Below are 23,944 nucleotides of genomic sequence, written 5' to 3'. Positions count from 1 at the left end.
ACTTTTGTTAACATAAAAATGGGGAATAAGTTAAACTAATAGAAATACGGCTGCATCTTTTAGTCATTGATACAGTAATTTCATAATTCCTAAAATTAAGTTAAAATTAAAAAGATGTATTGTACTGTAAAAAAACCCCGAGCGTGATACTGATTTGTGTTGCGGTTACTTTTATGCCACTAGATGGCATAATTGCATTTGTAAGACTTTGGTGACAACTGTGCATTTTTTTCCCCATTTTTTTCAGAGCTATCTAATCTTTAACATGAAATAACTTGTGAAATTCTGAACATTTTTAAAATTGTAAAATTGATCTCACTCTTCACAAATATATGCATTATTATTACATTTATTACTGCTAAATTTTGACGTGGACGTGTCGGCTGCATTGTGACTGGAATTCCCCCAGTAAGGCTTTTCAAAGAAGGGGCGCTCATTAATCAAATGGTAAGAAAAATAGTGGCACTAAAGGAACTTGAAATTAACTGAAAATTAAGGCACAAATTTTGACATTCCTAATATATGCACACATATATTATGCGCGTATAGAAGTCTATGCGCGCAGGTAAACAAACATGGAGAAACTCCAATGCACATAGCAAACCGATGCATTCCGAGTTGAACTACTCGGTGGCATGAAGCCTTAATGCGCCACTCATGTCGTGTTCTCCATCCGACTCACAGAGGATGTTACGAATGGCTCACCCAAGAAGCAAAAACGTGTAATTGGTGCACTAGTGTAATGTGTGTCTGTGTATCCATCTTAGAAAAAAAATGTTGAAATAGTCTATTGAGCGGCAGGTAGGCTCCATGTGGGTGAATCAAAAGGGGCCAATTTGAGCATGCCAGTGCGTCTCGGAGCTCGGGCTATTAAATGCCAAGCGAGGACCGACATTTTTCTTCAAAAACTGCTACTTTACACTCTTGCTTGTCTAACATTCTACATTCATGAAGTAATGAGCTGTTTCATAATCCTCCCCGAGCAGAAGCAGATTGAGATTTTGCTTTTTGTATTGGCAAGGAGAGGGGGGGGGTGCAAAAAAGTGATTGCAATTAGGTATCTTGTCCAGTGTATCTAACTGTTTACAATGGGTAATAATTCACTTCATTGGCTGATTGTTTAAACGGATTACATGCTGTGAAGTGTTTGTCTATAACACACCCACACACAATTTCGTATGCTCACATTTAGCAATTAATGCTTCATATGGAGCCATACAAAAATAGAGTGACGAGTGTGTGCTGTAGCGAGTGATTCACAGCTCTCCAGATCCCTTATTGAAAAGGCTCTACAGAACATCTCGACTGGCTAATGACTCATGCCAGATTCCTTTAATTCCTCGTTGCCGAATTAGACAATTCTTTGACGGTGTATTAGCGGCTTAATTACATGAATACGTTCCTGATGGGGAGCGAGGGAGGAACAGAGGCACACAAAGGGAACGGTGGAGACAGTTTGAAGACTCTCACGCACACACGTGCCGTCCGCAAACACGCACTTCACACCAGACTTAACAGGAGCTTTCCTATTGGCTGCAATTGAATCAAAACGAAATGAAAATGATGAAAACACGAACGTGAGTCTTAAATACCCCAATCTTGTTTCGCTTCCTCCCTTAAATCTATTCATTAATTCATTCATGTATTCCGTATATTCCCACTCTATGGATTAGTTGTAATGCATGTGTTGGATTACTGTTATCTTTCAAGCTTTTCACATTGAGATGAACGCTTCCATTGCCGTAAATTTAGCATTTACTCTATTTCTTAACTTCATGTATGCGTGTACGTGCACTTTTCCTTCCTGCTGTAACAAGGTCAAACAACCTGGGCTCAAACAATTGAATCCGGATTTCTCCAAATGGAATATCATTTCACGCCGCTGGATGCGCATGGCGCTCAGTTTGTATATGTGCGCGTGCGTTTCCTGCTGACGCTGCGTCATGTGTTGAGAAGGTGTACACACGTGTGTTAATAGGGTGATGGAAGTGTCAAGCCCCGGGGGGCACATTTAGCAGTGTACTTTGACGTTGAGACTTTGCTGCTCGTGTCACATGGTTCTGCGGTGAAATTCAAAACAGCCTTTCAGGGTTGAACCCGTTAAAGAGCTTTTCCACCGCCGTGAACTGATAGGGGTACATTCACATCAGGCCGGATCAGGAAGAGATGGACAGATGTCAGGAGTGATCCGTTCACCACTGGACATCTGCCCTGGGAGAATTAGATTGAAGCTGCCAGTGTGTGCGTATGTGTTTGCGTGCGTGTGATGGCTCTGAAACTAAAGACTGAGTGTGATAATGGCACTGCGGATGACCTTTTGTTATAATGAGAATGTAGCATTCATTCATCACCACACCCTGAAGATTCATAATCAGTTTGCCTCAAATAAAATTCACCCTAGGGCCTCTTTCTACATATATATATATATATATATATATATCTGTATTATACGGACCGTATATATGAAAAAGTGCATTTTTTTAGGTAGCCGTGCAGCCACCCTGTGTGAGGTTCCCTTAATAGACTCCAGAGAGAAGGAAATGGGGAGAAAACAGAAACGCACGCATGCACAAACACAACTCCCCACAAAACAAGGCAATTGGCAAAAAAAAAAAAAAAAAAAAGTGTCAAGCTTGGAATAAACAACCCCTCTCCCCAAATGCCATCCATTGTGCCTTGTCGAGATAAGGCTTCTAAATCGGGCTGGAAATGCAAGCTCCATTTCTCTCTGTATAGAATTATTATCCCTTTGTTTTGAGTCTTTTGTCTCCTTCCACTCATGTATGTGTGCGTATGCGTGTGTACAAACAAAAAAAAGTAGTGCTGAGGTAGTCCATTCAAGCCGAATGCCCCCATGGGGACCCGGCACCCATCTCATGTTTGGAGTGTACCAAGCTCATTAGCATGACTTGTACACAACTTGAGGGCTTCAAAGGAGCCGAGCGATAGAGCGATACCACCCACCAACTGGCCGCACGGTGATGCCCAGCATGGATATTTTCTTTGACTGTTGCAGGCAGCTCTCTCTACAGATGGTCTCCTCTCGTACATCTCTTCAAAAATATATCACTCCCTTATGCATTCCGGCTGCACTTCCACTCACCCGCTCTCGCTCCCTTTCCTGCTAGTCTGCATTTTCCTGCCCAAATTGCAATCTAACTGCTTTTTAAGAGCTGTTTTGCCGGAGTTTAATCCTCCCCGCATCCCCTCCCGGCCTTTATTCCATTGTGAAAATCTTGGCTCAGGCCGAGACCCCTTTTAAGCGAGTGGACCCGCTCATCTAAACTAGCGCCAGCCTGCCCGCCCCTCCTCCCTTCCTCTCCACTTGGCTTCTACCCTGAATCTCTAACCCGGTGCATTCTGCCCCAAACCGAGCCCCACCCTCTCATTTGTCTGTTTATCATTTGCGCAAATCTGCACTCATGAGACATCCACACCTCGCTGGGCCTTTACGTGATATTATATAAGGCGCTATTAATCACTGACATCATTCTGACACCACTCTGTTTTGCTGCCCGTGTCAGCTGTCATCGCTTTCGGCTCTCCTTTCCCTTCCATCTTCTGTCCCTTCGCTCGTGCTCTGCATCCCTGTGCGAGACTCACAGGACTTCATGTCGGCTCGTCAGCGTGACAGCAGGAGAAGCGGGACAACAGACAAAGATTCAAAACATGTTGAAATAAAACGGGGGTTGGCCTCCAATTGCAAAGAAGTTGGCTATAGATAGAATTGATGTAACACAGCAATCAGCCTGTCTCAAAGGCTGCCATGCACAACTACTGCTGTAGCTTGACTGTGACATCACATCAAGCGACTTGACTATACTGCATAATAATCTGACAATTGGCAGAGGTATATGTGCCTCCACTATTCTAGGTGGCGCTGTACACATTCAATTCTCCTAGGACTCTTCTTTTTGTGTTCAGAATCGAACGTTGGCATTGATCAAAAAGCTTTATACATGCTGGAGTAGGGGTGTGAATTGCCTAGTACCTGACGATTCGATTCGTATCACGATTCACAGGTCACGATTCGATTCGATACCGATTAATCCCGATACGAATTTATAAGTCGATTGTTGCGATTTTTTTCATTCAAATTTAGAAAATACTAATCAGTAAGCTTGTAGAGTGTAAGATTTATATGAAAATGTATTATTTATTTATCTGAAATTTCAGTCTTATAGAGGTTGTAATCTGTTTCATGTTTGAACAGCATTAAAATAAAATATTAAGGCTTAATGTTCCGTTCATATAACATCCTTCCATGCTCAAGGTGTGAATCCTAAAAAAAAAAAAAAAAAAAAAAAAAAAAAAAAAAAAAAAAAATCGATTCTGCCAATTATTGAATCGATTCGAGAATCGCGCGATGTAGTATCGCGATATATCGCCGAATCGATTTTTTTTTTTAACACCCCTATGCTGGAGTATTCTTTTAAATGCCATTACTTGTGAGCGTTAGCTTGAATGGGGAATTCAATATTGTGCAATTTGCCCGTTTGTCAGGCAGTGCGGTGACCTCGAGATAAGCACATCTGCCTCACTCTTCTGAGCTTTGGGTTGGAACTTTGGCTCAGGCATTTCTGTTTAGAATCATTGAAGTCTCTAAATTGTCCTTAGGTGAAAATATGAGTGTGAATCTATCTATCTATCTATCTATCTATCCATCTATCCATCCATACTCACTCACTCTCTCTCTCTCTCTCTCTCTCTCTCTCTCTCTCTCTCTCTCTCTCTGGCATTCCAAAAGAATGCATCTAAACATCCATGGGACAGAAAAGACCAGACAAATATATAAAAGTATATATATCGTAATTAACTCCATATTTAATTCAAAGTGTTTAAGTTACATTAGTTAATTTTACGGTCGGCTACTTAGAGTTAATTACAGACTACATTTCTAGGCCACAAATGTAATCCTGTACTACGACCAGCGTTGATGGATTACTAACATATCAACTTTTAAACTAGCACGTGCATCCAAAAGAGTCATTTGGATAAGGAGGACAAGCATTTGGTCCTCTATTGCTGACCTAGCATGCATATAACAACTGCTGTTTATTTGGGAATGGGGATCCTGTTGCCACTATTGTCATCTAAAAACCCCAAAGAACAACTTTCTCATATTTACTACACTGTTGTCGTGTAATAGTATCCTCACTCTACTGAGCTGGCAAGCAGTAGCGATGCGAGCCGCATCAGTGGCTCCCAGAGTACCTGCTATAATAGAGTGGTATGCATTCAAGGGAGGAGGAAGGATGTAAAAAAAAAAAATCGAAGGAAGGAGGAGGCCAAGGGGGGTGAGACCAAGACTGCTGATGTGACACAGTCAGCGCTGGAGCGAATATGAATGGTTCAGCTCACAGTCGCTGTGCTGCAGTGCCGACAGTGTGCATCTGCAAATGCACTCCTCCTTCTTCCGCTGTCTTCTCACACTTGCTGCACACTCACTGTCACAGTCCGACATCTTCAGGCTCGCTGGTGGGCAGGGCAGAGGCATCTGGCCGAGTATCATTCTTGCATTGCTTTTGAGCGTCAACACACAAACGCACACACTTCCACTCCACTCTCATGCCACGAGCTAGAGAACTCCATGCAGACGGGATAGCAAGTGACGGGCTTGGCTGGCAGGAGGACAGAAAATGAAAAGGCATATGCAGAGGAGGGAAAAAAGTAGAGGGTGGTATGAAATTGTCTGTACACATCAGCCAGCAGTGTTGACAAGGTGTTGATTGAGCCAGTCTTGTCGTTTGGCTCCTGCTTACCCCCCCCCCCTTTGGTGTTTGTACTGCAAGACAGCTGCAGGCTGGATCTGTGTCATCGTCCCAGCCCTTCGCTGTCCCTCTGATTCGCTCCATCTCTTTGCTCCTTCTGTCTCACAGCCCTAATTTCCCCTCTCAGACTGCCTCCCGATTCCAGTTTGGATGATGAGTCATTATCAGTCCAACTTTTTTTGCTGTGCGGTTTAGCAAAAGGTGGCAGAAAACACAGGAGTGCGCAACATGTGACAAATGAAGCGAGCAAATAAATGTTGATCAAAAATCCATAAAACGATGAGGCGATAACAATACAATTGCCTGCGTCTCTTGCTTTTTCTAAAAGGTGGTGAAATGAAAACAAAGAAAGTCTCCATACATTCTGTACCGGCCCTGGGGTGTCAATTAATTTAGTCTGGGGATTTGTGGCCTACTCTCCCTAATTGAGCCCAATGGAGACCCCCTTGGCTCTTCACGATAGGATAGGAAGTCGTGCGTTTCATAATTAATACTTTTTTCCCTCTTATTATGATTATTTTTTAATGAGGGTTGTAATGTTGTAAGCAAACGCGTCTCACTACAGTAAAAGGCCATCGACGCCATTGTTGGAGTCTGTAATGGGCTGCTGGTGTGATGAGTAAGGGTGACAACCTAATTCAAAGCAAGGCATTGAAGTAAATGCCGCGCTTTTGTGTGTTTTTGAACACAGAACACAGCTCGCTCAATGAGAGTCTCATTAGCGTTGCTTAATGTGTGTGCTTTTGAAAGCTTAGAGGTTAATGCCCGACTTGCCGTCATCTCACTGGAGCTCTCTTTTAATTTGATGCATAATTCTTTTTTTTTTTTTCTTTTTTTTTTTGTCAGCAGCCAACAAGAGTCTCTTCACAGAAAGCAGATGTGGCGTATTTTGGCCTCGCCTTGCAAAGGATACACAAAAGCACAAAGACCACTTCTAATTAAACCTGTTTTAATATTCCTCTTCAATTTTTCCTTTTCATGCTCTCCCCACATTAACAATGTTTTCTCTCTGTCCATAGAAAATAACTCCCGGCGATTAAACAAATTACTTTCTACCCCCAAGGGAGCCATGAATCTACTGGAAACAATAAAATGATGAGATTCACAATGTTGCCGCTTCTACATTCTTACTAAACCACCTTTGCAATATTTATATTCATTTTTTTCTGTTTTGCTGCTTTCTGCCTCACAGTATGGGCAGCAACAATGGCGAGTCGCTTGTATTTTCGTCAAGACAAGTTCAGGAGACAAATTTGATTCAACAGGAAACTAAAAGCAACAGACTGTGGCAAATATTACAACATAATAATAATTTAAAAAATAACATAAGTGCTAAGTTAGCTTACTTCAGACAAAACTGATTTTACACCGTGATGTCATTAAGAGTTTACATGGTAGAGAAGACTTTATCATCTATTCTAATCTCGAGCTAGCATGTAACTCTACAAAGTCATGCTAACGTTGGCTTCCTTCATACCTTAGATCTAAAGCTAAGGTACAAACAACGTAAGCTAACATTAGCATAAGTTTGTATTTTTTCCTCATTTCTAGCCATGTATCATCAAATATTACAGTGATCTGACAATGACGACTCTGATCATCCGTTGGTTGATCACGAGTGGTTTCATCGTACCGGGCTTTGCAAGTGGAAAATCGTCAATAGTGAGTACAGTAGAGGTGTTAAGAGTCAAGTTGGGTATATTTGAAAAGGTGCATGTGACCTCATTTCCCTGTTTCCCCTGCATGTCGACTTTGCCGGGGAGAAAAGTTTTTAATTTAACATCAAATGCTCATTTTGTTCATGTGATTTCTTGTAAGTGAAAACGTCCTTTTAACCCACAGATGAGCTGCCAGAAGACGAGCGGGGGGAAGCGGAGGGTTGGTGGGCTGTTACCTGCTGGCCTCAATACTTCTGCTTTGCATTGAGTAAAAGAAAGGAAGGAGAAAAACTCATTTCCTGAAATTCCATCTCTTTAAGTGTTGATTAGTGAAGGAGTGCAATTAGAATGAAATGTGAAGTCAGGCTTTTTTTCCGATTGCGCCGCTTCCCTACGAAAAATCAGGCCATGATTAAGGAATAAATGATTAATGAGCGAGCTAATTAATCAATATATTATTAAAGCAGCAAGCAGTGTGAACAAGGAGTGGGCACGATGGCGCTGCATTAAGTAACGAAAAAGAATGTGGGCTCATCTGGTTGTTTGAGTTCTCCCCCCCCCGCCCTCCTTTCACAGAGAAGTGGATGTAGGGAGAGAGGTGACGGATGATGCAGGCTGAAGCCTCGGCATCTGCCAGCGGCCTCTGGTGTGAGAGCCCTGACCTCCGAATACTGCATTTGCAAGTTCCGCTGCTTATCTGGAGGTCGGGTCGGGAGGTTGCGCGCGAGGGAGGGCGGCGCGGCAAGGCATGAGCCCGCCGCACTAATGATGTTTGCGCTGCTAAGACGACACCGTGTGATGCACAGTCAACATCTCTGACTATGCAAAAGTTCCAGAGCGAAGACCCCCCTCTCCTCCCCATCCACTCCCCCCTGTCGTTAACTAGGACAGCCCATCAATCTTTGATAATGTGCAGCGTGGGTCTCTCCGGTGTGACCGAGCTGATGAGACATCACAGCAGGTTTTGATGTATAAATGTAACTGTGATATAGTGGACGGCTTCAAGTCAGGTTTGACCTTTTTTTTTTTTTTGCGCTGGATATTAATGACTACAGTGAAAGAATGAACTATCTGTGTGATGCATCCCTCCCAGTGGAGCTCGGCACACTTTATCTTTTTGGCACGGGCTTCCTCCGCTACCTTTTGCTCAGCTTTCATGTCTGCCAAAAGTCCCCTGAGCTGGCACACAACGGGAAGCGGGACTCAAAAAATATTATTTCATAAGCGGATGGGTTTATTGTTTCTTTTCAAATGTAGCGTTGCTCTTTAAAGCTGCATTTTTACCCTCCCCCACGACACCAGGAAAGTCGTCCTCAAAGCTGGAGTATGAGAAAAAGATCTTTCATTCCGGCATATCTTCCCTGGCATTTACTGGTGGCCTTATTAAGAGCCTTGTGAGTGTACTGGGGGACTCTCGGGGGGGCTGAAACAAGCTGTGGGCAAAATCAGGATATTGTTTATCAGCCTGCATTGCTTAAAAAACAAATTACTATGGATGCTTTTCTCTCATACTCACGTCGCTGTAATTTTTCTGTTTTTTTAGTAAAACCGTGTGCTTTTTAACAGCAAACTAGGACCCAACCTTACAAAACGACATTAAGTAGTGCCACAACACCAACAAAAATTGAAATGATAGATAAAGACCAACAGGCGCAATCTTATTTTAAGAAACTCTTTGCACAAAGTACACAATAGCCTACAGCAACCCAATGAAAACCAAACCAGGAAAGGCTCGTTTACATAACTACAACTTTGAGCCTTGGGGCTCTATTTTCGTGCCCGGTACAAGATTGGTGCAAGGCGTGATATTTCTCTGCGTGGGGGCGGGCTAGACCAAGTTTTAGTATTTTTATTTTTATTTTCCAGACCTGTGCAAAGGAAAAAGCGTTTTGCACTATTGTGGCCGGCTCCTCTCGTTCCCTTTACGTAGCAAAAAGCACGAAAGCCGAAAGTGTTTGACATGACAGAAGCTGATTTGCCTGTGTTGAGGTATGCAAAGTACATTCATAAGGATCTGAAAGCAGACCTGGACAGGCGGGTGATATAAAGCTCGTTAGGGAGCTCACATATTGGTGTAGTGGATACTTGAAGACCGCCTACCACCTTGAACGTTTGTGTCCGTATGTAACCTTCCTCTCCTCTAGCTGTGCTGTGGTCAAATGATTATTTGTTCAAATAATTCATTTCTGCAGTGTTTCATTGGGTACAATGCATGCTGTCATATTTATGAATTAAATACAATGAGCTCCACTACACATGTCGGCGGGGATCCGAATCTCTCTGCCTGCTCCTTGATCAAATTCATCAACATCACATTACACTACCTGCACCAATACTTAGACATGGTTCCAGCAGGTATAAAGTTTAGACAACGTTCCCCACCAAAATGTCAGAGGCCTGAACGCCCAACGCCACCAAATTCCCAAACCCGCTAAACGAGGCTTGCACCAGCATGAAATTCTGGACAGATATAGAACCTTGAAGCATTTGGTGGGGGCATGAGTGCAAGCGTCAGTACGAAAACAATGCTGGACCACAACACTGTTGTTTTATTTATGCTTACACATATGCTTTCTACAGCACCTTTACGACATCCATTGGAGAGACATTATTTGCACATGTCAAATTCAATTCTCCCTGTACTTGTGTGGGGTGTTTCAGAATAATCTGGCTTCCTCCCACGTTCCAAAAACATGCATAAGTTCATTGAAGAATCTAAATTGCCCATAGGTGTGAACATCTGTTTGTCTAGATGTGCTCTGTGATTGGCTGGCAAGCAGTACACAATGTCCCTCGCCAGGCTCCAGCTCACCCATGACCCCAATAAGGAGAAGCGTAGTGGAAAATGGATATTGCCGCAGTGTAGTCAAAATATTGTTTCAGATAAGACACACAGTTGGTGTGCATGCATATGTGGTGTTTCTTTAGTAAGTGAAACCACTAACTCCAACTCCAGACCAGGCATGCAGATTCCAGCTTTTGCACGTCCGAAATTGAATCGAGACGTGCTTGTTCCTTTATTTTTTTTAGGCACCGGCTGGTGTCACATTCTGTTCCCAAACATACCGTAGCATTGCACAGTTCTTCAGCATCAAGTGGCTGTGAACGGGTCTTTGTAACAGTGGCTGCTTTCCTCATTGAGCATGGAACATTGGACATATGGTGGATGTGTGACGGCAGAGAATGCCGAGGGTTGGTCTCTCGACCTCGCCTTGGCCTCTCGCACCTCGCCACCCGCAACACTTCAGTCTGCTGGTTTGATTGACTTAAACACTTCATTGTGCACACACAGTCTGCACTGGGGTTTAAACTTTGCGTGGCCCTTAGTTGGGACAGATGTGCACTGAAGGACGGCTGCGCAAAACACGGAGCACGCTTCCTTTCTCAGGATACATCCCAACACCCACAGACAAACCCTCATTTTGTATGCTGAGCCTGTTTTTACCAGAAGTTAGGATTTGTAGTGCTGCAAAGTTTCTCCTTAACAGAAAGGGCTTGACTTCCCTGTCTGGTCCCAATCTCTAATGGAGTAGCGGTTCACTCACCGTGTGATTTGACCAATCCAGATCTAGTCTGCCTTTCACCTAAAGTTAGCCTGGATAGGCTGTAGCCCTCTGTGACACTTGAAAAGTAGAATCTGAATTTTAAAAAATGGTTGGATATCTGTTTCTCTAATCTCTCAGCAAAATTAGACTGGACTAAGCGAAATACCGCCAGTTTGGTGCTGCGACAAACAAGTGAAGCGTCGCAAGCTTCTCAGCCCATCTGGTGGGATGATCGATCATTAGATCGAGCGTTTAAACTCCCTCACTTGGCCTGCTGGCTAACACTGATCCCATATCGCCCTCGCAGGATATGGTATGAATCACAGGAAGTTGAGATTGATCCATAAAGATTGCGCCGCTTGATTACAGATGAAAAAAAATCCAATTTGGCTTAGCCCCTTGGATGCCTTGGAGCCCGACTGTGTGAGCAAATGGGCGCGTGTTTCCATGTATATGAACAGCTTTTATTTTGTTTGAAAAAAGCTTTTCTTCATTTGCCATTTTTCTGGTTTAAGTCCTTCATTCGTCACCTTCACTCGTTCACTTTGCTCGCTCTGCCCATCCCGCACTAAAAGCACCCTTCTTAAGGGAGTGCTCTCCTAAATCTTAATTAAAAAAAAAAAAAAGTCTCCAACTACCCAACTCCAGCATCCCAGGGGCTGTCTGAGAGCAGCTTAGAACAATCAAGAGGACGGATTAGAAGTGAGAAGAAAAGCCGAGGTAGAGGCAAAGAAGGGATGTGGGGGGAGAAACGACAACAAAAATGCGGCAGTGGGGAGAAAAATATAGCAAGGAGGGAAAGAAATGACCCCTTACCCTCATTCCCTGATCCTCCCTCCTCCCCCCTTTACTCAATGGCTCCCTCCCGCCCTCTCTGGGCTCTGGAGTCTTGGCCTGACCTATTGACATTCAGCTTCTCGGCAGATTAAGCAGCGAATGGAGCCTCTGGAAAGGGTAAACACACTGGAGGAACAATGACCAACAGGAGGCAACCTTATTGGATTCTAATTAACCGCCAGGAGAGATGGCTCAGGGCGTGTTAAGTGCTGTGGGACGCAAGTTAGAGCCCCAACATCAAGCAAGCAGCACCATCACTTTGTTGTACGGCTTCATTTCGCTCTCTTTTCCGAACCCTTCGCGCTCTCTCTCCCTCTATTTGCCAGCTGTTTCCACATCGGACCCAGGAAAATGGCAAACTGATTCTCATTAAGGCACTCCTCAGAGATCCATTTGCATTCCTTCTTCCCGACTCTCCGTTTCCTCTTTGACCAACCCGTCGCTCCAAGATCTTGGTTTGAGAGATAAGGCTGAAATAGGATGGAACTACTTGGAGAAATGATTTGATATTGAGCAGATTGAATGATGTGGAGTCAGGCCGAGGAAAGGTGCGGCATTCCGATTTCTGCCAGATGTGAGCAATTCAGTAGAAATTCGTCAGTGCCCTGGGCACCCTCGGTCAGTGTCAGTCACGTCATTTTTTTCCATCCGAACCAAGGTGTAATCATCAGTCTGTCATGTTATTTTAACCACACTTTCGTCATCACTTGCTCACCACTCTTTCAAGACTGACTGACAGACCGAGGTGGGCATTTCGTCAGTACTAATGGACTAATGGTCATTCATCAGCAAAACAGGCGTCGGTCAGTGACGGACTGAGAGGTCCGTCGGTCCTTGACCCGGTTAGTGACGATTACACTCACTATGTTTATATACATTCGGATTAAGGCCAGAATTCAAGTTTCTGAGACAATCGAGGTAACACGAGTAACTTCCGTTGACATGCTCATTTGTGCTCGATTGGAATATACCGTTGGGATGTAAATAATGTCATTTCTGCTTTTAACGTATTCTGTTCAACAAGTCTGTCAGTACTGACGGAATGCCAACTTGTGGTTTCTGCATTGCTCCGTTAGGACAAGGTGACCACCAGCCGCCAAATGTGACAGTCCCCTTTCGGTATTTCTCTCTCTCCCAATTAAACAGTTGGCTCCTTTTTAAACGTGAACTTTATCATTGGTGCAGTGGGGCCCTCAGCCTTTGAGTGGTCCCCTGATTAGGCGCTCTCACAATGGTCCGGCGTCCTCTTGCATATACTGTTAGAACCACAAGCACTAATGAGACTGCTTTCATTAGTAGTGTGAGAGGGCCCAGGGCCAGCGACACAAATGTGTGTGTATTGGATGTGTGGGACGGACCCCGCCAGAGACAGGCCACTGTCACCTCAGCAGGCATACAAAGCAATTCATTAATTGGTGAGGAAAAAACACACACACACACACCCTCACACGTTGCTGTGAATACACGGGCGAGTGTGGTGGGTATTCCATGAACCCGCGCTGCATGTTAGCACATTACCTGGGATCAAAGAGGCAAAGGCTGCAGAGAGGAATCATTATTTGCTATGAAAAACGGCAGCTGAGTGTAACAGAATGTCTGTCCTTTGGCAAAATGGCAGCCCCATCCATTTTGTTACAAAACACGACCCGTTCTCTTGCCATCATCATGTGAGTCTTTTGAAAGCCCTTGAGAACATTTTTTTCCGCCTCGATTCAAGTGGGGATGAATTGAACTTCACTTGTGATCCAAGCCTGGAGGTATAAAAGAGCCACATGACCGCTGCCCATTTCCACACCATTACCGCAACAGTCATGGCTGTATTAGGGTGAAATGAGCCATTGATTTCTCTATCCCCTCACAAAAACTAGTCAAGACCAGTTCTAAGATGCACCTTGTTTATTTAAAAAAAACGAATCACCAAACGCCTAATGACGGCAACACAAGCCTTGAAACCCAATAGAAGAGCACAATAGATACAATGTACTCCATACTTGGGGGAGTGAAACAAAACAGAGCCCCCCTGGTGGAAATTGCCTTTTCAAAAAGTGCCCAGTACAATCATGGAGCGGGCCTGCCTACTCTTGTGTATCCAAACGAGCGTTGAGAGAAAGAAAGAGGCAGAGAAAGGTTCAAGTGAAGTGTGATGCTTCAAGAGGCTCCTCCCAGCACTTGGGGTGAGCAACAATCAGCCCCGGCTGCCCCTCAATCTCTTGGTCAGCTGTTTAACTGCCCGCTGATTGAGGGGCTTCATTAGGGCCTTATTTATCTTTCCATGTATCACAGTCCTGAAAGACCACTGACAAGCACAGTACGCCCACACCCCCCCACACACCCCCACACACGCACACACACCTAAGAAGCCCTCCACGGTGCTGATTCTCAACTGGTGGGTCGGGACCCAAAAGTGGGTCGTGGACCCATAATGGGTCAAAAACAGGTAGCGAAAAACTGCCGGGAGTGCTCAACGCTACCAACAGACAATTTCCATGTTGTAAATGGTGCACAAGTAACTCGTTTTCAGTGGTGAAATACTGATTTTCATTTTTTATTTATTCAGTTATTTTCCATGTAAATATGTAATGTAATTAAGACTATACTTCTGTATTCATAGAGATTAGTGATGGACTACGTAGGACGGCCAATTAACTCACGTAAGCAAAATACAGATACAAAATACATACTCTAAGTGCATCTCACATCAGACCAGGGTTATAATATCCATCCATCCATCCATACATCCATCCATTTGTGCAGTTCTAGCAACCTCTGTTGGCTTGTTTTTTTTTAGTGCAATTTAATTTTCATTCGGGATGTTTTGGCCCTTCTATGTTTAAAATCTACGCTAATTGTCAGATGAAGGGGAACGTAATATGTCTGTGAACCGAGTCAATATGTGGAGGAACTCAATGTGCATTAACAAGTAAGCAACCTAATATTATTATTAGAGATCGTAGGTGGTTTATGTATTTATTTATTTTTTTAAGTATGAGCTCATTTTCTTTTACATTATTGTGACCTTTTTTAAATATCGCTAACCTCCCCACAATATCGTGATAATTATCGTATTGTGATGTTTGGATATTGTTACATCCCTAACAAACACTGTCTGACTTCTTGGATTGTTTGCTATATGGCGGCTCGGCTCGGAGGCGTAATACCACCTGAGCCAAAGAGTGGGCCGGGTCGACCCCGTGACCTAACAAAGAGATCCTCCCAAACAAGCCACAACACCATCTTGCTGAAACCACTCTACAGCTTTGATGTGAGGAAGCAGAGTGGAGCTCACTTTTTTTTTTTTTTTTTTTTTTTCCTCCCAAACATCTCCCTTTCCTAGCGGGTGTATTCAACACAATTCCACCTGCACTGGGGCTGCATGTACCTCAAAGAGCAATCTGAGAAGAGGGCTTTTCCATCTTATCTCTCTTCGCTCTCTCATTGCCCTCTCCCCTCCTCTCCAAATATATCTTCTTCTTTTTTTTTAAGCTTCTTTTAACATGATCACTTGAATGTATAAAGTACAGCTTGTGCCTATCGCCATCTGTCTATCTCCTTGTGTGAATTTCCTTCACAGCCGATTGTTTTATTTAGCTATGCGCCTAATTACGCCGTCTCACTTATGTAATTAGCGCGGAAAATAAATGGCTGCCGTGGCCCGGTCTCTCGCCTTTGCCCCTCCCTTTGCAGCTTCTGAGAAAACAAATTACGGAGAACAATAGGTACAAATGGCTCCTGCGCCAAAGCCCATGATGGATGCAGCCCCGCATCTCTCATCCTTTTCTCACTTGCTCTCCCTCCATTCTTCATTATATTCAGCTTTATACGGCTCTTCTTGGAACTCTAGCGCTTTCCTGGCCATCTTTTCACGCGACGCTTTGTCTTCTGTTCCGGGAACCGGCGCTGTATACCGCACTGACATCATAGTTTCAAGCAGCTCGGTCCTTTTTCCAGCCATTTCTTCCCGTCTCTACTGGCATCCCCTTCTCTTCTATCCTCCAGTGCATTCACAGAACACGCCTGGGACTTTCGAAAGCAAACATCATGTGCCATAGCCCCATCTGCGGATAGTCTGAGCAGGGAGGGAACAATCAGTCCCTATCCTCCCCTGCTTGGTTCCTCCTTGCGGCCCCCCGGGGTCCACGCCGAAGTAGGATGCCTCAGTCAGACGGGCGCAATGTGCTGGAACAATGGTTTGGGCTTCTTCCTTCTACCAAGGGTGTTAAGTTCACCTCAGCCAGCTTGGCAAGTACTTATCCGACTGTTACTAGCGTGGCAGAAGAAGCCTCCCTCCCACGATACGCATCCACTACCCACACGTATACGTGCGCGCGTATGTCCGAGTAGACACCTGAGAGCTCATGTTTGGCCCTCAGGTGCTGGAATATCAACTTTCCATAAATCCTCTTCGGAGCATGTGCTAAGTTCAACTCTTGTTGTTTTCCTTCGCCCCTGCCACGCCAAAAAGAAAGAAAAGGAGTAGCTTTGCTTTACAGCAATTCAAGCATATCCATTACCTGAAATGTTCAGCTCCTGGCAATAAATCCCTTTGACCCCTTCCCAGTCTGCCTCTCTCCCACCCCCTATTCCCATGCTGAGCCCATGGCGGTTTGCAACATTGCTTTTTGTGGCCAAAAAGACAGCAGGGGAGAGAGAGAGAGTGAGAGAGAGAGAACGAAAGACACCTTTCCCGCCTCCCGCTTCAACCGCCGCCCACATACGCCGTTTCTCGTGTTTCTAACGCAGCTCAATAACATTAACATGTTTCGCCATTGGGGGAAGTTGCAGTTAAAAGGCAGATCAATACGCTTTGATTGACATCCTTCAGTTGATAGCAAATTGGCTGCCATCTTCCTCGGACCTCCCGAGGCGAGAAAATAAAACAGCAGTGCAGGAAAGAAATATAAATAAAAGACAATTCATCCAGCCGTTTCTCCACAACCCAAGACAGACACGACTGTAAACGGGATTGATGCAGGGCCAAACCACCATTTTGGTTCATGTTTGAGTCACCAAGACAATATTGGCTCTGGCAATCCGAGCTCTTTAAACAAGAAGAAGATAAGATTGCCGTGGCTGAACCTTCAATTAGGCTGTACCTCACTGCAACTTGAAAAATACCCCAGATTCCAACATTATTTGCAAAGTGCTCGGATCTGTTTATTTTTCCTTGAGCTACGTCTTCGCCAGTGATGAGCTTCCACTTTGAGCCAAAACAGTCTAATGCGTTTCCTTCAGCTTCAAACACCTTCTTAAGTCTGATGTGATGCTCCCTTTTTTTCAAGCATCTCATATGGACTTCTTGCATGTGCGCATAGATATCAACAACATTTGCTCACATATTGCCAACCGGGCCATTTTTAGGAGTGAGTATCAATTGTATTGCCATGATAAACTATTATTTTCGTTGCTCTGAAAACAAATTACTTAATTACTAGGAGCAGTTTATTTTTTATTTGTATTATTATTATTTTTTTTACAGAAGCGTGGAACTGCCAATGTGGAGTAAACATTTTTGACTGGCAAATACGTTCAAACGTATTGGCAAATACATTTAAACGTATTTAAATATATATGAACGTATTTGCAAGTACATTCAAACATATTTTCAAGTATGTTTGAATGTACTTCCAAATATTTTTAAACATATTTAAAAATGTTCAAACTGATTTTCAAGTATGTTTAAATACGTCCGAACGTATTTGCAAGTATGTTTTCGAACGTACTTGCAAATACTTTGAAACGTGTGAGAACATATTACATACTTGCAAATACGTTTGAACATACTTACAAATATATTCAAACGTAACTATTTATATCATTTAAATGTACTTCAAAATATGTTTGATCATATTTAAACATGTTTAAATGTACTTGTAGGCTAAATGCTAAAGTCTTTACCATACAGTTTTTCCCATAATGACACAAAGTATTGACTTTAGCATGTGAAAGTAAAAAAAAAACAAAAAAAAACGCCCCCCCTTTTTTTTGTTGTTGAAAACATTTGGCCTACATTATATCAATAAGTATGAAAATTAGGTAAATGAACATTGTTTATTCTTAATTTTTACGATTTGTTATTATTATGTTTTCAGGGCATTCATTTTGGGAGAGTGTCATTACACCAAATGCTTGTTTTTTTTTTTTTTTTTTTTTTTTTTTTAATTTTCATATGCTCAAATCAGTACCCCATTTTATTATGCGGAAAAAAAATACATAAAAAATCAGTTTTTAGCATGTCGCCTACAAATATGTTAGAACATATTCGCAAATCCGTCCGATTGTAAATACGTTTGAACTTTATATTTCAAAAATGTTTACTCCACATTGGCAGTTTCCACGCTTCCGTAGTGTTTCTCATGCGTCGTTTCTCTTCTTGAGTTTCTCTCAAGAAGATGACATGTCCTGTTCTTGGAGCATCATGAATTAGACAATTGGGCTTTGACTAATCATTCCAGAAAGGGCACAAAGCCCTGAAGATGCCTCACACTCATGTCAACTTATCATCACAATGTGTGCCCTTGACCCCAGTGACGACATGTGTACATGCGTCGGTGAGTTCATGGTGAGTCATTTGTGGAGAATGAGCGTATGTCATCAGCCCAGAGCATCCTGCCCAACATTTCAGATCTTCCTTTCTGTCTTTGCGGGACAGAAGCGCGGCGAAGGTATTTCTACCTAAGCTTGTTTTTGCTCATAATCCTCCTACAGCTGAGCTATGTTTGCTACAAGGTTAAGGAACACAAGATAACACATATTGCTGTGCCGCACTAGACATGATTCCATTTTCTGTGGATGCCCGTGCATGTGTGTGTGTGTGCGCGCGTGGACAGCAGTTATGAAATTTTTGTCTTGCCAGATCGAAGGATAAAAATGAATCTGTTGCTTTATTATTGTTGACGGTATACATCTTTTGAGCAGGAAGTGACATTGTGTGTAGGAAGGGGAGGCAAATGCAAAATGCAAGCCAACTTCTCCAAATATCTTCTACTGTATAAACGTGACTTCATCCCTCGCGGTGCTGTTTTAATGACGTGCGCAGAATTAATTCTCGGTTCCCCCCTTCTTTCCACGACGTTGTTTGCCAAGGAGAATGAAAGCGTAAACAAGTTTGCGTGGCACGCTGACGATCCAGCCCCAGGCGGAGTCGCCGGGGAAGACGTCTCCAGGCAAAGGCAGGAAGCTGACACGGCCCCCCTCCATTGTCCCCTTTCTTTGTCATTTCCTCCCCGGATGCGCCGACTGGCCCGCAGGGAGACAAGGTGAGGATGCGCGCGAGGAGAAAGCGACGACAAAAGCGGACGGGTGGGCTGACGAGGACAAGTGCCATCAACGCTTCGCTACCTGCCTTCCTGTGCTGGGTCGGAGCAGCCAACACGAGCGGCTAATTTGCTAACAGCTGATAACAATGCACGGGGACATACTGCCAAGTTCTTTATCTGTGTTTACCCGAATGGCAAAGCTGATTAGAGGCAGGCGACATTATGAAGTGCCATTGTTTCCTTTCTCCTTTGCACACGTGTAGGGCCTGTTTATGAAGGATCACAATGCAATGCGTGTCTACAGGACGAGGAGAAAGCAGCAGGCCATTGTTTAACAGCTTGGTCATTCATTAGCGTTTGTTTGTGCGTGCCTCCTGCATAAAATGAGGGTTTGGAGGGAATAGGAGCAAATGAAAGCACTTGGAAGAAGCCCCAATGCCTCAAATTGTGGTTTCGACTCCAATAGACACCCTGGCCTCTATATTCATACAGTGCAGGTGCGCTCTTGATTTCCGTGCCAGTGCGAGCCTCATTTAACGTTATTCTCTGCGTTTCGTTCTACCGAGGAGGTTTTTGACACCCAAAACTGACAGTTTGGCTGAAAGGAGACTACAAAACACGTCTAAGTACTGGCACAGGTAGCGCGATTTTGGTGAATTGGATTGAAGTGCTGGCAGACACATTCTGATAGAGAGAGAGAGAGAGAGATTTGTGGATAATCAAAACACTATGTTAAATACAACTTTGAAACAGCAAGAACCAATACACAGATAGACAGGAAGTCAAAGTAAGCTGAAATGCATCTTAGCTATGACGACATCTCTTCAATAATGCACGACACTCCTCTCCAGGAGTCAGCTGTATCCAGATTCTGCTGGATCGGCACTATGCAACTCGTGTCCAAAGCCGGCTGGCTGAAATTCCTGCCAACAAACTTTCGAGCACGAAGCTAAGGAAATAAAAGGAGTATGAGTGGCAGGCGGTGATGGTGGGGGAAGCGAAGAGGAAGGACGGGTGAATGTGTCGGACAAGAGGCGGAAAAGGTTAACGATGCTCTGCCGCTTGTCCCCAGTGCTTTCCCGCCGCGTGCAATCATTAAGTGACACATCTAAGCCTTCTGCCTGCAACAAGACTCTCTTCTCCACCCACAATGACCCCCACCACCAACACCACCACCACCAACTCCCTTCACAAGAATTCAAAGAAGCATAGCTCATGAAATATGCACACTTTCTTCAAGCCACCCTATTGGGGAGCGGTCTGTCAGTGGGCCCACAAACATGTCTGCACCGCACAAGGATGAGACAAATCTCTATAATGGCCAAGAGGGGAGATGATGCTTGCTAACGGCGTCGACCGGAGGTGTGTGCGTGCGCGTCGCCTCATTAAGAAGATGCACTCGCATGTCCCCGTGACCCGTCGTTACATGTTCACCAATAAGCCGAGGGGAAAAAAAAAAAAAAAAAAAGACTTCTGGGATGAAATAAGGTGATTTATTTTTTTTTCCCAGCATGGAGTGGCGACACAACTTAAAGAGGAAGCAGGAGAAACTTGTAATCCCAGCGCTCAGCCTTTGAACTCGGTCCGATGAGACACAAGCTTCCCAAAGCAAAAAAAAAAAAAAAAAAGGTTTCCAAAGAAGCGCTCGCAGAAGATTACTCAGAATACTGATGCAGTGTGGAATCAAATTCCTCAGGGCGCCAAAGGGGACTTTCCGGGAAAGTAAATTGCGAGTGGCGAACAAGGCTGTATACGCCCCGCGTGCAATCGTGCTATGGACACATTGCGATGTGGCAAAAATAGTGACCAAAATGAACAATTGAAATTCAAATGACTTTTCCACTAACTCGCCTTGGATCGGGACGCACCTTCTTATCCTCTACTTGACTCACATTGGGACAATCTGATGTCTACTTTGAAATGGCACTGTGAGAAACCGAAAACTTCACCGATTTGAATGACAGCGACTGCATTCAAACATTTATCGGAGAAGAGACTTAGGGCAGCAAGTAAACAGCAGCAAAGTGGAGACTGTGGTGGATGATATGAGTGATTGGAAGGATCCATTTTGTATTGCGCTTCAGAGGCTTACAAACGGGTTGATGATGATCAACAATGGCATCAATAGTGGCATTAAAAACAAACAAACATCAATAGTGAGTAGAGTTTTCAAGCCAAAGTCCTGACTAGACACTGAAAAAAAATTGGGCAACATGGTGAGTTAACACATGTGCCTCACAGTTCTGAGGTTGTGGGTTTAAATCTCAGCTCTGGTCTACAAAAAACATGCACGTTCGGTTCAGTGAAGAAGAATGTGAGTGTGCTGGCAACCGATCCAGGGTGTACCCCGCCTTACGACTCGATGTGAGAATAAACTTCAGTATTTGTAACCCAAGTGAAGCAGCAGGTAAAAAATAGATGGATCGGCACACAAATTAAATATAGCCAATAGGTTGTTCTTTCTCCATGCTACATCTATATTCATTTTTTTTTTTAGGTCCTTAGTGGAGGTATTCTCACTGTTGGGATTTGTAGTGACTTTGCGTGAAAGCTTGAACAAAAACAAACAAACAAATAAATAAATAAAAATAAGCGCTCCAAGGTGTCTTACACTCTAATTAGGGCAGATGCAACCATTTTCACGATTTGTGTGTGTGTGACTGGATTTGGAAGGGGGGGGGGCATTGTCTGGCTACCGGCTCTTCCCTCCTTCTTATCCAGCTGTTGCTCGTCTGTCAGAGAGCAAAGGTCTGCTGGCATGCCATCAGCCCCCTATAATGACGAAACCATGTGGCGTAAAAAGGGGGCTAATGGTGCAGAGGTGCTCCTAACAAACGGCTTTTTAAGCAAACAATACCATTTGTTAAATAAGAGAAATTCATATTTCCTCTTTTCCCTTCAAGGTGTTAAATGAACACGCTTGTGCATTCCATATGTGACTGTTATTTCTCTCTCTCTTTAACAGCTCTGGCACAATGCTGATAACTCACAGGCTGTCGGTGTTAATTACCGCAAGCGATTTTTTTGCATCAGGACATATGCGAGTCAGTCAGAAGGCAAATCATGCGTGCAAGTGGAAAAAGTAGAATGAAATCGGCGTACTATCTCTTTGACTTCATATTCATCATCAACATACTGAACACGATTGGGTGTTTTCAGGAGGATCTTTTCTTATGGATGAATGAAAGACTGCGAGGGGTGAAGAAGCAAAAAACAAAAGCAAATCTACTTTGTATTCAAAGCACGCACTTACGAATGAATGCACGCTAACCTTAAATAACAGCAAAAAAAAAAAAAAAAAATCAAACTTGGTTCATTCATAATCCCCATTTTTAACACTTCCCCCTTTGACTAACTATCAGTTTCCCCCCTCACAACATTTCGACTCAACTTTCCCTCCCGCGTGAGCATCTTCACATGCACCACCTTGCCAACAATCCCAAGCAAAGTGCGTGAAATCCGGTCACTGCCACGCCACTCGCCTCACTCGCACTGTGGGAGCCACTGACGCAATCACCCTCAACTCAATGCGTGCGTAACGCGGCGCATTGTCCTGGGTTAGGGTCGCAGCTGCCTTGACGCTAAAATGAGGACAACAAGGAAGAGAGGAAGAGTGAGCTTACCTGAGGCCATAAGGCAAAAGATGAGGTACAGCAGCACGGTCATTGTGGTTGTCGCCCCCCGCGGCCTGCTGCGTCCGTTTCGCGGTCCGCGAACTCACTCGCACGCACGCACGCACGCACTCCCGTGATATGATCCACTCGCTGTGAAGATGTCCCAACACTTGGTGGAAGTGTCGTCACAGATGCACGTTTCCCCGCTCCTGATAACTTTCCACCCTAAGCGCGGTCCACTTGTTCGCTGCTGCGCGCGCTCCTCCTGGACTGCGGGCGCTTGCGATGCCGGAGCCGGCGCAAGTTGCCTCCTCCTCCTTTTCCTCCTTTTCCTCCGAGTGAGCGACTCTCTCGCCGCGATGCTGCCCGGGACGGGACACGCACACCTCTCGCGCGCACGCGCACTCCTCTCTGCTTCTTGCCAAGGGGAGACGCGCGCTGACACTCTCCGTTGGTGGCTTCCACCACATTTGGCACCAAGCTGAGTGTGTGGAGCCCCTCTGCCTGACACGCACGCCGGTGGGAAGGGTGGGATTAACTCCCACCCTCGCCCTCTCCCCCGCCTCTTGGGGCCCCCTATTGGCTGAGCTGGCGTCAAGGGGAGGGCTTCGTTTCAAACGGTTAAGTGGGAGCTTGAAGAAACATTTTGCTACGTTTTATATATATATAATACAATACAAGATAATACATTTGACTCTATTTAGTGAGACCAAATATACTCAATTTCAGAGTAATATGTACACTTGGAAGAGAGTAAAATAAAGCATTGAAAAATCAATCAATCAATCAATAAAAGTCACTCAAGGGTTGAGGAACGAACCCACGACATTCAGCTTGGGAGACAGCCGATCTGTATCGCTGGTGTCAACTGGAATCTTCATAACTCCAAGAGACCAAAAACAAAGTTTTTCTCCTCTGGGATATAAGCAGACAGTAGGAGGGTCATAGCTCAGGCGGTCGTGTGGTTGTTTCCCAAGCTGAAGATCGTGAGTTTGTTACTTAACCCTAGAGTGACTACGACCAATTCTTTTACTCTCTTCCAAGTATATGAATAATATTACTCTATAATTGAGTTGGCCCCACTCTAAACAGAGTCAAATTTACTCTAAATCAAGTTACATTTACGCTACAGAATTTACTGTGAAGCCAATGTGATCATTTTCATCGGTCACGGTATCGCATCAAAAGTGAAAAAGTGCCGTCTGAACATGCTGGAAAAGAATATCCTCATTTAAAACTGGAATATCTCAAAAAGTAGAGCTA

General features: G+C 44.2%; 1 protein-coding gene across 2 annotated transcripts in view; it reads right to left on the bottom strand.

Moving 5' to 3' along the window:
• The window catches only part of kirrel3l (kirre like nephrin family adhesion molecule 3, like), a 43,453-nt gene extending 20,275 nt beyond the window's left edge, over positions 1–23,178 (bottom strand). For both annotated transcript variants that reach the window (XM_077527204.1, XM_077527205.1), the window contains exon 1: positions 22,691–23,178. In XM_077527204.1, the coding sequence (XP_077383330.1) occupies positions 22,691–22,733 (43 nt within the window). In that variant the 5' untranslated portion in view covers positions 22,734–23,178. The remainder of the gene's footprint in view (positions 1–22,690) is intronic.
• Between the last annotated feature and the right edge of the window lie 766 nt (positions 23,179–23,944).

The sequence above is a fragment of the Festucalex cinctus genome, chromosome 7 (assembly GCF_051991245.1).
Source record: "Festucalex cinctus isolate MCC-2025b chromosome 7, RoL_Fcin_1.0, whole genome shotgun sequence".
NCBI lineage: Eukaryota > Metazoa > Chordata > Actinopteri > Syngnathiformes > Syngnathidae > Festucalex > Festucalex cinctus.
This window is presented reverse-complemented; position numbering and strand designations above follow the sequence as displayed.